This window comes from Amblyomma americanum, chromosome 4 (assembly GCF_052857255.1).
Source record: "Amblyomma americanum isolate KBUSLIRL-KWMA chromosome 4, ASM5285725v1, whole genome shotgun sequence".
Lineage (NCBI taxonomy): Eukaryota > Metazoa > Arthropoda > Arachnida > Ixodida > Ixodidae > Amblyomma > Amblyomma americanum.
In genome coordinates, this window is record NC_135500.1 from 106,228,933 (window position 1) to 106,247,268 (window position 18,336).

At 47.4% G+C, this 18,336-nt stretch overlaps 1 protein-coding gene across 3 annotated transcripts in view; it reads right to left on the reverse strand.

Annotated features, from left to right (window-relative positions):
- Positions 1–18,336, reverse strand: part of LOC144128190 (MAM and LDL-receptor class A domain-containing protein 1-like) — a 118,048-nt gene that overhangs the window by 53,766 nt on the left and 45,946 nt on the right. For all 3 annotated transcript variants that reach the window (XM_077661341.1, XM_077661339.1, XM_077661340.1), the window contains exons 6-11: positions 17,568–17,735; positions 16,838–16,944; positions 7,526–7,622; positions 5,483–5,638; positions 2,865–3,010; positions 1,382–1,498 (exon numbers count right to left, since the gene is read on the reverse strand). In XM_077661341.1, coding sequence (XP_077517467.1) covers positions 1,382–1,498; positions 2,865–3,010; positions 5,483–5,638; positions 7,526–7,622; positions 16,838–16,944; positions 17,568–17,735 — 791 coding nt within the window. The remainder of the gene's footprint in view (positions 1–1,381; positions 1,499–2,864; positions 3,011–5,482; positions 5,639–7,525; positions 7,623–16,837; positions 16,945–17,567; positions 17,736–18,336) is intronic.

Sequence of the window (18,336 nt, forward strand, 5' to 3'; positions counted from 1 at the left end):
CCACGTGCTCTTTGAGGTTGTCTTGAATCTTGCGAGAACAAGACTTATTGAGAGTGCCTCGCATACAGTTCCAAACTATGCTCATTTGTTACTAATTTGGAATGGGCCTAGGAATAAGGTTTTTTTTTTTTTTTGAACGGGACCGATACATCTAGCACAGCTGAGGTTCATCAAGTCAAAGGCATGAATCCAGGAATTGAAAACAGTCGCCGAGGAGAAGCTCGTTCGTGAACTTTATCCTCGCCGCGCCTTTGCGGTGGCATAAGATTGCAAGGCCAAACACTGCAAGCGGTGCTCTTACAAACCAGCATACACACTTGAATGGCAGAATACGGTAGCATTGGGAAGGATGAGCACGAAAAAAGAGAGGAAAATCCTTACAAACACGATATCTTTAGCAGTACGAAGTCATTTCATACTGTAGGTGCGAAAGTTTTAGCACGAAAAAGCTTAGCGCTTTTCCTGTCCGTCTTGTCGCTTTATTTCACCTGGTTTTAAAACAATTTCTTGGCGTTCATTCTTTCCACTACAATTCTGCCTTTATTCTCAATGCTGTGTGCATTGTAGCATTGTTTCGTTGCACCTCATTTGAATCATGCTTTTAATTTTTACACATGTTGAGTGTTTAAACGGAGTATGTGCCTGTTGCTTCCTGATTCTTACCTTGTCATTTTTTAACGCCATGTCTTTTAGTGCGTAAGAAGGCATGTTCCACCGAGCCCACCTTCAGTTGCTGCACAACTTCATTGCTTTTAGCGTTTACACATGTCTAAAACTGACCTTTATAGTCTACTATCGAATCATAATTTATGGTCTTTCAGTTCTATCGCTGTTTTTAACTGTTTACCTAGTCCTCTATCCCATTTTTAGGAGTTCCTTTCCTTCCTTCATTTCACAGGTTCATTTATTGTTACTGTTCTGATTTTTTTTTTTGGAGGGGGGAGATCTTCTTTTATCAGGTTTACTCATGTTCGCGTATAATACTGGTCTCTTCATTCACCTTGGGCTTTCCTTTTGTTATTGTTGCCTGTCATTATCATCACTTGACGCAACCGCAGCGGATAGGTGACACCAGCTGTGCGAGGGTATCAATATTCCCGTTCAGCAATAAATTATCATTTGCAAGTCTATCGTGTATCCTGTTGCTTCTTTCTGTGTCCGTGTCCGTAGCGCTAGTTACCATGTCGGAATTTCTTACCGATAATGTAAGCCAAAAAATTTCGGAGATTCAATTCTCGCTCGTCTATCGCATTTTAAAGCGCGAGGAAATTTATTTGACATAGCTACACTTCACAAACGAAGCATGACCACCCATCAAACGACGTTTAGGTCGCTCATCCGCAAGCTTTTAATAAAAGCTCGGTTGATGCATTTGGTTTACCCTAGTGGCCGCAGGAGCTGCAACACGACCCATCACCCAAGAGACTTGACCACCTCCCCGCACAGTCCACAGCCGTACATCTGCGCGGGACGCCCGCATTGGATCTGTTGTCAGCACCTGGGTATGCAAAAAGAAACCATTGCGTAACATGCTTCGTGATATGAGAAGTTCCGTCAGTCGCCCCGCAAGAATCACGCGTGCGAGCTTCCAGAAAAGCGCTCCATCTGCGGAATTACGTCGCACATTATCCGCATCCAATGTTTTCATTATTGTTTTTGTCAAGTTTCTTCTGTGCCTTACTTTCAGCAATATATAACAAACTAACCCTTATAAATACAGTATAATAAGCTCATAAATAGTTTTCCTCTCATCAATAGTGATTTACAGGGATCTCGCAATGAAAAAGGGCACATTATAAACATTATAATTATCAGCCCATTATCAGCATAGCATAAGAATAATTTCAAAATACGGCATTTCCTTTGGTCAGATGTTTACGGGAATTCCCCAAGGTTGAGTAGATTTGTTATATGGAAGCAATTACTCATTGCTATCGATCCAAGCGCAGCCATGCGGCTACAAAGGAAAGTTTTACAGCTTCCACAGAAACTTCAAAGTCAAAGAAAAGAAAACTTTGTATAATTATTCGTCCAATTATTAAGCTCTGCGATTTCCGCGCTTGCTGTAAGATCCGCCTGCAGCGACTTCACAGACGTAAGTCTCACAGTTTTCAAAATAAAATTCTGCAAACTTTAAAAAAAAATACCGCAGGCATTTAAGACTACTTATTTGCTTTGAATGCGAAAGCATTCTCTCATCGTGAGCTCTGTTGAGAGGGTCGCTAATGATTCTTTTCTTGCTAATGACGCGCCCACTCATTAGAATAAAGTCGTAAGGGTACGCATATGCAAAGTTCACCTTTGTTCGATCGAAGAAACGCGGTTTTGTGGCCCATAGGTTACATGCTCACCTCGCAATCTGGAAGTCCTGGCTTCAATTCCCCGCAACTTCGCAATAAATTTTGTTTTTCTTTGCTCTCAACTTCTCTATCTGATAATGCACTGCTTGCGGCATGCATTAGTATGGGGACGTAACTTAGTAATTTTCATACGACGGTTGCTGGTCAACGCCGCCGGATTTCGTTGCCGATTAGCCACACAATGCTTTTGAAATCATAATCCATAATTGATAGTGGTAGGAATGCTCCTAGGGATCTATGAATGGACAGAATGGAAAAAAATGACAATTCAGCATATACGGACATTAAGCCATTATCGCTTAATGTCATGAATTGCAGTTGCCATTCGTGAACACTGGATCTGAGCACCGAAACAGTATGGAAAACCGAACTGCTAGAGAACCTAATTCGCATTTGTCCTAACTGGGCAAATCGACCATCAATTTTATATAGACTCTAAATTACGCGCTACCTGCTGTTTATTGAGCAGACAAAGAGGTAATGATGTTGATAGCCCAATCGTACCTGGAGACTCGTGTCTTCATCACCAGAGACTATGCTCCAAAACGTAAGGCACTGTTTTAGCATGAAGTGCTTTGCCAGAATCTCGCCAATGAGATCAGCCTTGTCTCCGTCGTTCCGTTCGTGGTTGCTGAGTAACAGGTACGAACCTGAAAAGAACGAAATCGGCCGTAGCCCACACTCCTCTTTTTCGCGACGCAATGAAGCAGCGCTTGAAAGGACTCAAGCAATGTGTAGGAGCGTAAATCCTGGCACGCATACCACTAATGCACTAGTGCTATGTAAAGAAAACATTCCTCACTCATGATCGCCTGCGCACAATTCTTGAGCTACATAGTGCCCTCTCTGGAAACAGGGTTGTTTTTCTCTGTTAGGCAGTTCATACTTAGAGCGTCCTCGAAATTACAGTTTCTAAAACTGTACTGTACACACTGAGCGTTGTGAAGTCGGGGGTTCGCCGGATATAGCGCAAAAAATTATTTACTCTGATACGTACCTCTAAAACCGCCCCAAAAAGTCTTTACTCCGATACGTACCTCTAAAACCACCCCAAAAAGTTGTTGTGCCCGGTTTAAGATAATCGTCAGTCACGACCACTCGTACCACTGGTTCCAATCGTCGTAATTATCATCAGTCTAGCTACTCCTACTGCAGGAAAAAGCCCTCTTCCATACCTCTTCAGTTAATCCGGTCCTGTGCCAGCTGCGGCCGCCTTATCCCAGCTCTTTGTCATATTGCCATGCGTTGCATTCAGCTTGCTATGCATAGCACTGTGAGTGAGTCATGCATAGAACTTATGCACGTTATGCTTATGCTCATTAATTCTGCACTGGGCATACAAGAGTGCTGCGTCTACACTGAAAGAAAATGAGAGACCTAGTGCACCATTTATTAGGAGATGGCCTCTGTAGTGCGAGGCACGTCTAGAATTGCGAAACAAAAAGACTTGATACACATTGGCCATCGAGTTTTGGCTATCTGGACCTCATCATCGAACTCGTCGACCTCAAAAAAAAATAAAAAGTTGTTAGCCGCTCTCCATTAAACATTTTCGCCAAGAATTGAATCGTAGTAGCTCTTTCTAGGGCTGCCTTGCCGTCTTTATTCATTTTAGAGTTTGTAAATACGCTTTCAACGTATATGTACTATATAGTTTGACACTAAATTTCACATTGACATTTTGCGCAAAGTTTCAAACAATCATTTTACAGTATATTCCTGCCGCCGTCCACGACATTGGTTCGCCTCTTGTTCTTTACTATAGCTTCGCACACCACTCTCTCAGTTATGCTGCGTGTTTTCTTAAGAGCCCGCACAAAATAAATAATAGCGCCTTTCACAGCTGCAGATGTCGTCCGTACGGGTATAGTAGTAGTTCAAACGGATGTTGAGAGAAGAGAATGTTCTTTTTTATTAATTCATGGCTGTACTGATTTTTTCTGCAAATATTACACGTTTCGCTTTGGTAATACGCAGAATACTGAACTTTGATGCGAGGCATGGTTTTATGATAGAACGCTATTTAACTTTCCTAAGATACGGCATTGTTTCAACGTATTTTGTTGTTTACGTACATTACTGCCAGTTGTTCACAAGCATCGAACAAAGGCTGGATGATGCTGTGCGGTTGCCGCTTTCGGAGAGCGTAATTTCGTGGAAAATGACAGAGTAATTTGCCGGTAGTCCTCGCGAACCAATTACGCCATTCAGGAAATTTCAGAAACAGCATAGGCAAAGAAAGGCACATATAAGATATACCAATCTATCCATCTATCTCACTGTCTATTTTATACCCGTGTCACACGGGCATTTAGAGGCCCTTGAACAGACAGTCTATCGACTCAAAGGCCATTGAGCGGTGCTGCACGGGCAGTTTCAATGGCCATCGAGTCAATGCAGCAGCGCGGAACTATATCCAGATTTCGAGAGCCTTAGAGTGTTGCCCAAGGTTGCTAGCGTTGCTTCGAGCGGATACGTTAAGGATTCAAAAGCATGAAGAAACATTATTATCTCAAACTTTAATAGAAGCAGTAAAATATTTGTCTGCACAAATTTAGAAATTATATCGGTCTGGTTTAAAGCGCATTAATTTTATACTCTAAATCGCAGACGACGGAAATTCCAGCAGTATCTGTGTTGCCAGAGCGTTACAAAACTGCGACATCAAATCGTAATAAAGACAGTATCTTTCAAGACAACGCAACTGGTCTTTATTAATAACTAAAAGTCCCTTATTACTCGCAAAAAGTGTACAAAACAAATATTTTTGGTTATTTGCGCAAAATCTAAACTAGCGATTCTGGCTCCACTCAAGCTTGGCGCAACATACGAGAACTATTTCAATGGCCATTGAAATTTACCGTTTAGCAACGACACAACCCCTTCGAGTTCGATAGCGATAGAGAATTGGCCGTGTGACAGGGGTAATAATTAAACGGCCCTTCTTTCAGCTATTTTAGCCTAAGCTAAAATAATTTTTTCGTTATTTGAATCCTTGCAATACAACTGCTATATTCTGAGCAATGCACTTCTAAATGATTGTTTTCTAATGAACGAGCTTGTAATCAAGGCCACATCCTTCGTACACGAAGAGCTAAACTTTTGTCGCTAAATTATCTTACCACTGGCGTTTCCCAAGGTTTTGTCCTGGTTAGGCCTTGCCAGTGTTGTCTTCACATCTCCTCCGGCTAGAAGCCAGGTAAACTTATTTGCCGCACAATGGCGGTTCATCCATGTGCACCAGCCATCTTCGAAGTCACAACTCCGGTCACCTTGTGCTGCCCCAATAAGAGAGAAACACTTTCATATGGGCGCGATTAAACTGCGCTGAAGATGGAAAGACCACTCTGATTGCCGCTTATTGAACCCGAAGATTTCTTTCTTTTTTTTTTAAATGGACAGTGTTGTGGTCTGAATCAGAAATGAGTGAGCCGGCTTTTCTTTCCGTTCCGCAAACAAAATAGCCAGTGGAAGGTGACAGCTTTCAGGACGAAAGAAGATTTAAGATCTGCGTAGGCCGGGTAAGCTGCTCCCCGCGGTCCTCTCGAGCTAGGAAACTTGAGTGATGTTAAGTCACTGTAACCAGCAGAACGCATAGGTAGTGTGCACCTGAGTGCACTGAGTTGTAGGACGACAGCACCGTTCACCGCGCGGGTGTGAAAAATTTCTCACTTCGTTCATCGGGCCTCGAGGTTGGTAATAAGCAGGAATTATTGCGCGTCTCTTATTATTGTGTGTGTCGTGGTGGCTCGGATGTTATGGTGCTGGGCTGCTGACCCGAAAGACGCGAGCTCGATCCCTGCCACGATGGTCGCATTTATATTGTGGAGAAATGCAACACCCGTGTACTGAGCGACGTCGGTACACGTTAAAGAACCCCAGGTGGTCGAAATTATCCGGAGCCCTGCACTACGGGGTCCCTCATAGCATGAGTCGCTCTGGGATGTGAAACCCCATAAAACTACAAAAGAATTGTTGGGTGCGTCACATAACAACGACCATAAAAGAAAGAAAATCGGGCAAAGCAGGAATATTCAGAAACAAAAATTATGCCCCGCTGCATACTCAGTGTAGTGGGGTTAAGTGGGAATCATTGCAGAATATTGTCATACTCACTATTTCATTTTCTTTTATTTATTTTTTACTTAATTTTAATCTATCATCAGCACTTGGAAAATATTGTCAAAGGCACAACATTGAACTGCAATACGGGTAATGCAGTGCAAACTCAGGGCCAAGCACTTCTGCCTCTTTAATAACATGCTAAAGTAAGTTTGCACTGAACTAAAAACCGTCTATCATAGTGCTCATGCGGGATCTCAAGCAAAATAAAGCCGAAAAGAAAACCTTCGGTTCAGTATATTCCAGGACAAGTGATTCCCTCTGTAATTTTTCAACAGAGGTGGTCAATAATGCAGTAACCTGGCGCGTGTTCATCCACTTATGTACGGTGACATGAAACTATGCACAACTGATGGCGGGATTTTAGCAAAGGGTGTATTAGTATTATATTTGATACTAGATCTTAGTCCGGTTAGGTTAGCACTCAGTGTTTCCAGCCTGCCAGCCCGGTAAAGATATTTCTCGAACGCGCTCGAAGACCATCATGGCCACATGCGTACTCTGACCATGGGGCAAAACAATTATGGCGATTGTATAATTGTTCACGCGAAAAATTAACGCTAGCTCGCATGCGGCAATAATTGGGTAGAGTGCGACGTAGCCCTGCTGGATGCCTAGCAAAAGTGGAGAGAGCAAGCGAGGGGGGGGGGGGGGTACTTACCGAATACCAACAGTGTCTGACGGCACTGCGCTTGTTGAGATAGGCAGAGGCTGCCCTGCCTTGTAAGCTGACCTCCTCTCTCACAGACTTCTGTCTTTCTTTTTGCACGATAAAGTCCTTCGTTCCCACTGACTCCGCAATTTTACTCACGACTGTACTACGCACTCTGTAATCCGTCTGAGACGCTTTTTGCTAATCTAATAGCCACCCGTGCCACTTTATATAACGAAAAGTCCTGTACCTATAGTTTCTAACAAACCAAACACTTGCGCGATTTTATAATTTGGCCGAGAATTATCACCATTTACGAGCTCTAGAATGCGTCTATCAATATGACTGATTGCGTAGCTAATGGACAGTAAAAGTATAGACTTGGACTTACATCTTTTGCCCTTGCAGTCGTCCAGCCTTATGTCGTCAATTGCACAGAAGGATCTCTCTCCCTTATTCTCAGGCCTCGTGGAGCATATAAATGACATCTGCGCAGGAGATACCAACAAATATTTGCAAGAGCCTGATTTAACAGCATATTCGGGTGAGTGCATAACGCTGGAATTGTTTTTAATATGCGTGAGGTAATGATTGGTGTAATTTTCGCCGGACTTCTGATAAGACATCCCTTCGCAGCCCAAGCACGCCAGCGAAATGGCACTTTTCATGCAACACCTGCGTTGCTAACCACAACTAATTGCTTTCTTCTTGGCTGCTTGTTATAGGTAGGAAGAATTTCTCACGTATGGGACCTTTTTTTCAATAAGAAGCCTAAGAGTACGAGAGTTGATTTGCGTAGTAGCTCTTGAAATGCGTACGTGCTATTGCTGAGACGCATAATTGTTCTTTTATTACAATAATAATAAAAAGGAAGGAACAGATTTTTGCTAGCCCTGGCATTTGCCATCGATACTGAAGCACCTGAGCTGGGGCAGCGGAAATAAAGGATAGCAGCCAGAATGGAGAAATGAAATGAAAGAGGTGAGGGGACAGGGGGAGAGGTAATATACACAAACTATTTACACACTAAGAAATGTGTCCAGGAATGAGAATGCGCTGTTTTGGGACTAATTTCCCTCTGGCAACCTAACCCGTCTGCTTGTGTAGTATACCCCTCACGTGAACAAGTGACAATACACGACAAGCCCGCCGTTTGTGAATACAGTGCATAAATATTTTTGTGCATGTAGTTGCACCGGTTCCTCACGCGCAGTACTGAACCCAACTGTGCCTGAACACTAGCGGCCGAGCTACATTACCTTCTCACCTTTTCTATTGTGATTATGTACATTACCTAGCGTATATAGATCTACACGTCCTTTTACGCGGTCGCTCCTGACGATCCATCTGCAGCATAATTGTGTAAGTCAGTAGACAGCAATCCCCTTGGACAGTACCATCTTTTACTTCCATGTGTATTTTTGTGTTATAATAAACCACCGCCGCTACTTCACTGAAACAAATGCATCTCATCAGCGCTGCAGCCCGCCGTGGGGCTTCTTACCATACGTTCTAACGCTTTCGAAGTAAACGCTCATGTGTTTCTTCGGATCGCCTCGAATACATGCTCTGGTTTGGTACCAGTCTATTATATCATATCTTATCGGCATTCGAGCTCCAGGCACGGCATGCCCTCGTATTTTCACTGGACTTCAAATGGCAGTTACACCCATAGTTTCACGTCGTCGCGACCATGGCACGAATGCCTCACAGCAAAAATGAACAATGTGTCATTCACTTATAAGCTACTGGTCTTTCGTTTCTTGTCCATTTATGGCCAGGCGATATCACACAACTTGAATAAATTATTTTCTTAATTAATGTAAGTGAGGCCCTGTCCGATAATAATTCGTCCTGGTAACTTCATGCCTTTCTGCAGCATACTTTGCTGTGCTGGCCACAAGGAGACACTTTAAGAGAATGTACAAAAGCAGTATATGAAGTAATTCGGTTAGTCGGAAATTCATTTTAACGAGAGCTACACTGCTTCTATTCACATAGAAAGAGCGAATACCAACAGGAACGATAAAGCGCAATCGTTCCTATCAGTCTCCGCTGTGACCATGTTAATGCAAGCAGTGAAATGAAACTCTCAAAAGGAAAGCAGGTTTTCTGGCTAACTTTACTTGAGAACGGAAGCTACCGACCTGACATTCAAACAGGTGCCATAGCCATGTCGACCAGTTCGGGTGGCGTTTCGGTTATTCCGGCAAGCACCGCCGTATCCTATTTCTAATCGTCACAGCGGGCAACATTCACCACTGAGGCAACTTCAGCTCAGCAGTGCGCACCACTTTGTACATCAAATGTCCGCTGAACAGCAACAACCTCTCGAAAACATGCAAGATTTGGCAGCTGCAAGTCAGAATTGCAAAATTTGTTATGTTTGATCTGCCAGGAATCTATCATGCCGGTATTGCCTCATATCGCAGATATTTACCAAGCAGCAGCACCATCGCAAGCGTCATCGGTGCGGCTAAAAAGAAGAAACGGCCTCGTGGTTCAGCTCCTGCTTCGTGCGCGCCGCTCGTGCTGAAAGCGTTTGTTTTCCTCTCGGTCTTCGGTTCGGGAAATGGAGGCCTACGTCGTCTCACACTTCATTTAATTCAGTATAATCGTTTTCTGTGTGTGTACGTGCCTTGCTGATTCATTTTATGTGAACGCGGCTCCACCTAGACCACGATCGTTTCATAGCTGAAAGATGCCACGGGCATGCTACTTAAGGATTCAGCGATGAGTGCAGCATTATCTTCAAGTACAGCGGGGGGCGCTGCGAGCTGTCGAGGAGAGCGGACGTGCGCACATGCACTCCGCAATTTTCGAAGTCTCTGACCCACAATTCCGACCGGATCGCCGAAATTTTCGAGCGGAAAGGAAGAACCGAAGCGGAGCACAAGGACACCAAAAGCAAGCCGGTGGGTCCACTTTTTTGGATTTTATCGGACTTTTGGTGCTCCCACGTGGCCGCCGAGACTTAAGCCTAACCTAAGCTTAACGAGTACTGGGGACTGCGGGCGGCCCGGCCGCGGCAGAGAGGGCACCTGAGGCCCGAAGAGACCTCCCCCCGGACACGCGAACACCCTGAACCGAGAAAGAATATGGAGGGACTACCCAGGGACCTGGCAGACGCACAGGAAATGGACTACCACGTGGCGACCGAGGCCGAGGGCCTAGGCCTAACCGGCTCGGTCGGCAACGAAGTCCCGAGAAGAAGCAGCCCCTCATCCGACCCAAGCACACAAGAGGAAGACAACCAAAACTGGGAGATTGCAATGTCGAGAAGGCAAGCGAGACGCCTGCGAGAGCAACAACAAGGAAACGGCGGCGCCAGCGAGTCGGCCTGCGCAGCGGCAAGCCGAGCGGGACCGCAGAGACCCGCGGTCAGCGGGCCCGACACGGAAGCCACTGCCGAGGAGAAGCGCAGGGAAGCGGCGAGGAAACGACTTCCTCCCCTACCCAAGTACGACCTGAAAATCGTTCGGAGACCCAGAGGCCTCACCGTGAGAAACCTGCAGACCCACCATGTGGCTCGGGCGGTGGTCGCGGCGACCGGCTCGAGGTGCAAGGGCGAGGACCTGATCATCAGACTACGAAACGGCTCCAACATAATCATCGTGAGCACCGACAACGAAGAGGCGGCCCAACACGTGAGGCGCATCTCCCACCTCACGTTCGGAGAGACGTCCTACGCGGTGAACGCACACGTGGCGGTACCGGAAGACACGATACGAGGGGTGGTCCACGGCATCGTGCCCGGAACGACGCCTGAAGAAATGAAAGCCAACCTGAGGGTGCGCACCCAGGAAGTCAAGATCCACAGCGCTCGTATGCTGGGCAAGTCGAGCACGGCAGTAATCACCTTTGACGGCCACACGAAGCCCAGACAAGTCCTGTACTACGGAGGGGAGATGTGGTGCTACCCATACCTCCCCACCCGCCAGGTCTGCTACGTGTGCTGCAAGCAGGGCCACAGATCCGACGTCTGCCCGACCCCGGACAGCAAGGCCTGCAAGCAGTGTGGGGAGCAGGACCCAACCAAAGAACACCAATGCACCCCGAAGTGCCTGATCTGCGGCGAGGGCCACAAAACAGGCACCAAGGAATGCAAACAAAGACTGAAGTCAGCGGAGGAACTGCGGGGGCGACCTGCCTTCAGGAACCGACAGCAGCAACAGCAGCTGCTGAGACGGGGACGAAGCAGGAGCCGCAGCAGAGGCCGCGTGCCAAGGTGGTTTGGGGAGGAAGAGGACTCCTCCTTCCAGCCACGGAGCGGAGGAAGCAAGTCGAGGAGCCGGAGCCGGGGGAGAAGCAAGAGCCGGGACGGACGGCGGGACGAGTCCTACCCGCCGCTGGTGAAGCCCGGGGGACCCGGACCGAAGCAGCAACAACAACAGCAGAAGAAGAGCGGCGGAGTCAAGGTGAGCTGGGGAGCGAGCCCCCCCATGTCGCTTTTTCCGCACTCAAACACACACTCAAACACAAACACATCCTCACGCAAAGAGAAAAAGCTAGAAGAAGAAAACAGGGCTCTGAGGCAGGAGCTAGAAAAGAGCCGAGAGGAGACTAGATGGATTAAGCAGAAGCTAGACGAACTCATCAGAGAACTGCAATGGCAACGACAGGGCAGAAGTGAGGCAGGCAACAGCAGGCCGACCCCCCCTTTGCCACCGCCCGAGGAGGCACAGAAACAATCGGAAGAACAAAGGTGGAACGAAATAAAAAGTTTTATGCTGACCGTACAGAAGCAAATGCACGAACTCCAGCAGAAACAAGCTATGCAGGACCAAAGCTTCCGCAGCTACATCAAGAATCAAAACAGCAGAGCCATTAACGAGGCCAGAGACAGACTATTCTGCGAGAGACGCTTCGGCGGATCAGAAAACCAAGGGGCAAACAACAACGGTAACTCATCATGGCAGGACATCAGCAACTAAGCATTTGGCAGTGGAACTGCAGGGGGTACAAGAGGAAGCAGAACCTCCTGCAGCAGTACATAAACTCCCAGGGGAAGCAGCCAGACGTAATTCTGCGACAAGAAACCAACAGCACACCCACGCTAAAGGGATACACATGTCAGGAAGGCGGGAAAAGAGCCGCAACCCTCGTAAACAACAAAATAGCCACCATAGCACACAAATAGATCGAGGGCACAGGGATAGAACACGTAATCACCGAAATAATCCCAAAGAAGAAGTTCAGCGCGAAGAGCACGTACATAGTGAACCTATACAGCTCCCCGAAACAAAAGGACGGCGATTTTGGAAAGCTGTTTACTGAAGTAAGCAAGATGGCCAAAACGAACGCCCTCGTGGTAGCGGGAGACTTTAACGCCAAGAGTCCGAACTGGGGATACCCATCGTCCGACCGCAAAGGCCAAGGCATATGGGACGCCGCGGAGAACCTGGGGTACGAACTAGTAACGGACGAAGACCAACCTACAAGGATAGGCAACAGCGTCAGCGCAGACACGTGCCCGGACCTCACCTTCTTGAAGGGCACGAGCCAAGTAGAGTGAGAAAACACCCTAGAAAACCTGGGGAGCAACCACTGCATAATCCAACTCACGATGGCAGCGGAGTCCACCAAACGAAAACTTGGGAAAGCGCGCCTCACCGACTGGGACGCCTTTCGGCAAGGAAGCAGGGATCTGACCGGGCAGATCACAAACATCAAAGAGTGGTGCCAACAGCTCAAACAGATACAGGAGACCTACACGCAAGAGGTAGACAGAACCGAGCAAATACCGGAGGTGGACAAGCGCCTGCTCAGGCTATGGGAGGCAAGGCGCGGGCTCACCAAACGATGGAGGAAACAAAAGCTAAACAGGAAGCTAAAGAAGAAGATAGCGGAAATCACGGCCAAGGCAGAAGAATACGCTACACAACTGGCAAGGCAAGGGTGGCAGCAGTTCAGCAGCTCGCTAAACGGCACCCTGAACACGGCCAAAACGTGGCGAATTCTGAAAGCGATGATGGATCCGGGAAAGACGAAGACCGAAAGCAGTAAAACGATACAAAGACTGATCCACCAGTACGAAGGAACGGAGAACCAAATGATAGAGGACCTCAAAAGCAAGTGTTATGGGAAGGAACGCCCCGAAGGATATAGAGGAACCTATCAAGGCAAAGAAAACCCCGAGATGGACAGGCCGATCACGCTGGCAGAAGTGCACGAGGCGATGGGGGCCCTCACTAAGAACACGGCAGCTGGGGGAGACAGGATACGCAATTCCCTCATACGCAACCTCAGTGAGGAAGCGGTAAACCAGCTGACAGACTACCTCAACCAACTCTGGGCCGAGGGCTCGATTCCGGCCGAATGGAAACACGCGGAGGTAGTGATGATCCCCAAACCGGGCAAAAAGCTGCAGATCGAAAACCTACGACCGATCTCCCTCACCTCGTGCCTGGGAAAGCTGTACGAAAGAATAATTCCGAAAAGAATCCAGCTATGGATGGAGCGAGAACAACTCTATCCCCACAGCATGTTTGGATTCAGGTCAAAGCTGTCTACGCAAGACGTTCTCCTACAACTCAAGGAGGACGTTCTCGCCAACATCCCGAAGGCTGGAGAGAATGTTGTCATGGCCCTAGACATCAAGAGGGCCTTTGACAACGTCAGCCACCCGGCAATAATGGAGGGCCTCCAGAACATAAATTGCGGAGAAAGAACTCACAACTACGTGAGGGCCTTTCTCGCTGGCAGAACTGCCACCGTGGGGCTGGGAGACGTGAGAAGCCAACCCTTTAACACCCCCCACAAAGGAACCCCACAGGGGTCGGTGATTTCGCCCGTGCTCTTCAACCTAGCCATGATCGGCCTGGCCAAAAGATTGGGGGAAATCGAAGGCACACAACATGCCATGTATGCGGACGACATCACGGTGTGGACCAACCGTGGATCGCTAGGAGAAAAACAAGAGAGACTACAGAGAGCCGCGACCTGCATAGAAGAATACGTGAAGGCAAGGGGTCTAGCGAGGAAACCCACGGAGGCGAGCCTAGAGATCAAGCTCGAAGGCCAAAACATACCAGAAAGAAGCACCATAAGGATTCTGGGCATGTGGCTGCAGAGCAGCGGCAAATGCAGCCACACGATCAGCCTGCTACAGAAATCGACCGAACAAGTCGGCAGAATGATAAAGAGAGCCTCCAGCAGAAGACACGGCATGAAGGAAGAGGACACCCTCAAACTAGTCAGGAGCCTGGTAGTCAGTAGGGTGACGTACTCCCTCCCCTACCACCCGGCGATCAAGAGGGAAAAAGAACAGATCGAGGCATTAATAAGGAAAGCCTACAAGACCGCACTAAACCTACCGAGAAACACCCCGAACGACAAACTACTACAGCTGGGAGTCCACAACACCTTCGAGGAGTTGGCGGCGGCCCAGCTGAACGCACAGCTAGAAAGACTAGAACTTACAGAAACAGGCAGGCAACTCCTGAGAAGACTTGGCCACAGAGTGGAAACCACAGCAGATCCAAACGAGAACATTCCGGACGAAATCCGGCAAACCCTCAGAATCTGCCCACTGCCGCGCAACATGGACCCCAACCTACACGCGGCCAGAAGACAAGCAAGAGCAGAATACGTGGAGAGACACCTAGCCACGCAGGAAAACACGGTGTACACGGACGCAGGACTATATCCGAGGGATAGACGCAACATCACGAGAGTGGCGGTGGCGGTCGTAGACCACACGGGCGACACGATCAGCTGCGCATCCGCGAGAGGACGTACGGTGGCAGAAGGGGAGGAGATCGCTGTGGCGCTTGCAGCGGTCGAAGGCTACCGCAGAAACAAGCCACAGATTATAATACCGGACTCCAAAACGGCCTGCAGACGATATCAGCAAGGAAGGATCTGCAGGGAGGCCCTACGCATCCTCCTCGGCGCGAGAGCCTCGGGATTCAAAGCGAAGCAAAAGGTCTTCTGGGTACCGGCACACACCGGAGTCGAGGTCAACTCGAGGGCTGACAGCCAGGTTCGCGAGATCACGCACCGAGCCTTGCTGACGGAGGACCTCGAGAACCCTTCGATGGTGGACCCGACGTACGCAGACATCCTAAATCACTACAGAGGCTGCAGGTTCAAGTATCCCCCGCCCCACAAACTCATCACACAGCAAGAAGCAGTCAGCTGGAGGAGGCTGCAGACTGGCACCTTCTTTAACTTACACGTCCTAAGCAAAATGTTCCCCACCCAGTACAGCGACAGCTGCCCCTGGTGCGGGGACGTCCCGACACTTTACCACGTCACATGGGAGTGTAAACACAATTACACCTTCCACAAACAGACTAACCCGAGTGCGGAGCAATGGGAGGGCCTGCTCACCAGCAGCGAGCTCACCGCCCAAAGGGCATTGGTGCAGCACGCGTGCGAGGTCGCCAGGACCAGTGGAGCCCTGGAATGAGGGACCACCTTTGCTAAGGAGCCTCCGACGGCGGCGGCGGCTGCGGCAAGCGCCAAGACGCAGCTGCAAGGAGACTCTCCGGAACTGACCAAAAGAATTCAATAAAGTTTTTCATTCATTCATTCAAGTACTGCGAAGCTACCGGATCATCACCTGGAATTCAAGTGCTGGCACCAAAAGGTAGCTTCGTGTGTCCGGCACAAACTCTGAACTAAGTAACGCACTCCAAATGTCGCGCAAGCGTGATCATAACTTGCTAACTTGCCTAGAGTACAAGCACGAGAAGTTCCGGTTGCCACTGCACCAAAGGGCGAGCGATCACAGAGCACCATCGAAATAGATATCCGCGAGTGTGAACGTCTAACTCAGCAGGAAGAGCTGTCCGTAAGGTTTCCAGCGAAAAAATAGCCCTCAGGGTTAGCCTTTTTTTTCATAGGTATTGCTAGTTGCACAAAATTTACTGTATGATCATTGTGGAGAACTTGCAATATGCCTGTTTTTCAAAATGAGCCGGTGCTACCAAATTTTACAATCAACCATCTTTTTTTTTTAATGTAGGTGCATTACCTGACATGTTCTAGATTTTCGGTATAAATAATTTCGTAAATTGTTTTTCCTTATGTTATTCTATGGTAATTACGGTTTTTAATTTACAGCGCCTCTTTACTTGATAGTGGGTTATGCATGACATAGCTACAAGAGAAACGCGGCCACCATTCTATTAATATACGGAGCTAGTTCACTGCTGCGGAACTCATACAACCGAACCAATGGGTCGGGCAAGCGTTCCCCTTGACTACGTGCCAGATGGAAAGTGCTTTGCGATCACGTCTTCGGTGTATTTTAACAAACGCCAGTCGAGCATCAGAAGCGAAGGGCACTTTTGATATAATCGCGTCTAGTTCATTATTCAGTACCTCCACTGCAGCCTATCCCGCTCTTGCCACTGACGAAGCGGATTATTTCGAGCAGCTTATTTCGTCTGTGAATGCTGATTTCTAGGCAAAAATGCCCGCATTTTCGCACGCGACCGATTTCATCCAAGTAACAGTAGCCGCATTAAGGAGTCGCTTTGAGTCATTTGCTTAAATGCCATAGGAAAACTACGTAGAAGAAAGTATTGTAAAGCCCTTCAGCACTCTACTCTCTGGCACGCAGCAGTGCGAGATAAACCAGAGCATAATCGCACCCACAATAAACCATTGTGCAACCAGTCGATGAGAGCCTGATTCCCGGTATTTTCTAAAGCGCACACATCGCCCTCAAGTTGACCCTATTTCAGGTCCTCACGTTAAAGTTTCTCTCCTCCTTGAACACTGCGTCCGCTGCGGTCCAGACACCCCGGATCAACTCTTTGGACGACCGCTGCCAGATCGGCTGATGCGCTTCCCGGCCAGCTGGGAGAGACAAGCAACATAGTGAGAGCTGCCATAATGCAGTGCTCAGTTATGTGAGCATTAAGAAGGACGGCAAGTTAACGACGCAACAGTGGCGTAGATTTTAGGTGGTTGCCCTCCAAAAGGCCTTTAAGAATGCTAACGTGTTCAAATTATGGCGACAAGTTTTCAAAAAGTCTTTATAAGAGTACTGAAGAAAATGGGAGAGAGACATTTGAGACTGCATTTCTGTGAGAATGCAAAAGCATTTGTGCTGAATCATGCTACGTTACAGAACGACTACGGGTCATGTCTATGCATGCTTTGTACACACTCTATACACTTAAGATTACGTTACTCCTAAAGTGCTGAGTCATGACGTTGCAGAATTGCTGATTCATGAGTCGATTTTGATACGTCACATTTCGTCATTCATGACTACACATATGTTCGCTTACATGTGCTGTTAAATCGTACACTGATATTCTGACGTCATCTGAATTTTTTGCCATGGACGGCGACTGACGGCTGCTTTTGTGCTAATGGGACATATAATCCTTTCGCGTTTAAAAAAAAATCTAAACGAATAAGCGATAGAAATAAAAGAATTTCTCATCTGTTTCTTAAAGCTCCAATACTGGTACCTGCTAACGCGACCTTTAGTAGGTAGTCATTCTTCGCAGTCGATGCACTTTCTGAGATGTAGTACTTGAAGTGCAGGCACTGCACATCCGCCCGACCCGGCAATTTCGGTGCCTTCAGGATGTTCTCGGCAGGATGCTTTCCACTTGCTTCTAAGTATGCAAAACCGCCTAAGAAAAAAGTTTAAACAAATATTTCTGTAGCATCAAATCTATATTTGTGACATCTTGTCCTTACTAGTTGTGATGCTATTTTAAGAAAACAAGCAAGAGGCGATTAAACCAAAAACATGTAGTCGTTTCTTCACTGTACTAGGGTTCCATAAATTTAAATAATAAAGCAGCTACTAAGGATTATATCAACCAAATTCTTGTCCTGGTAAATGTGCTGACTGTACCTAACACACCATGCACGCATGCCGTTCGTTGTCAGCCCCTTGTAAAACAATTCGATTTCACATGAGCCCAAGTATTTGCCCCACAAAACTTCAACGATGCCATTTCGGCGCCTAGGTAGTGGTGAGAAAAGTAACAGTCGGTTCGTGATATTTGCAAACAGCCTCAGTAACTGTAACTTCTACCTACTTCAAATTGAGCCTCGTGTTCGGACCTTCAGACGCAGGCATCCTCACCACAGTTATCAGCGTCTTGAAACGGAACCGCAGCAGCATTTACAGAAATTTCAGCACTAGGAGCTGATAGTACACAAGTAGTGTGCCAATATATTGTATCAGTATTTGACATTCCACTTGCCAAATTATGTAGTCATTTG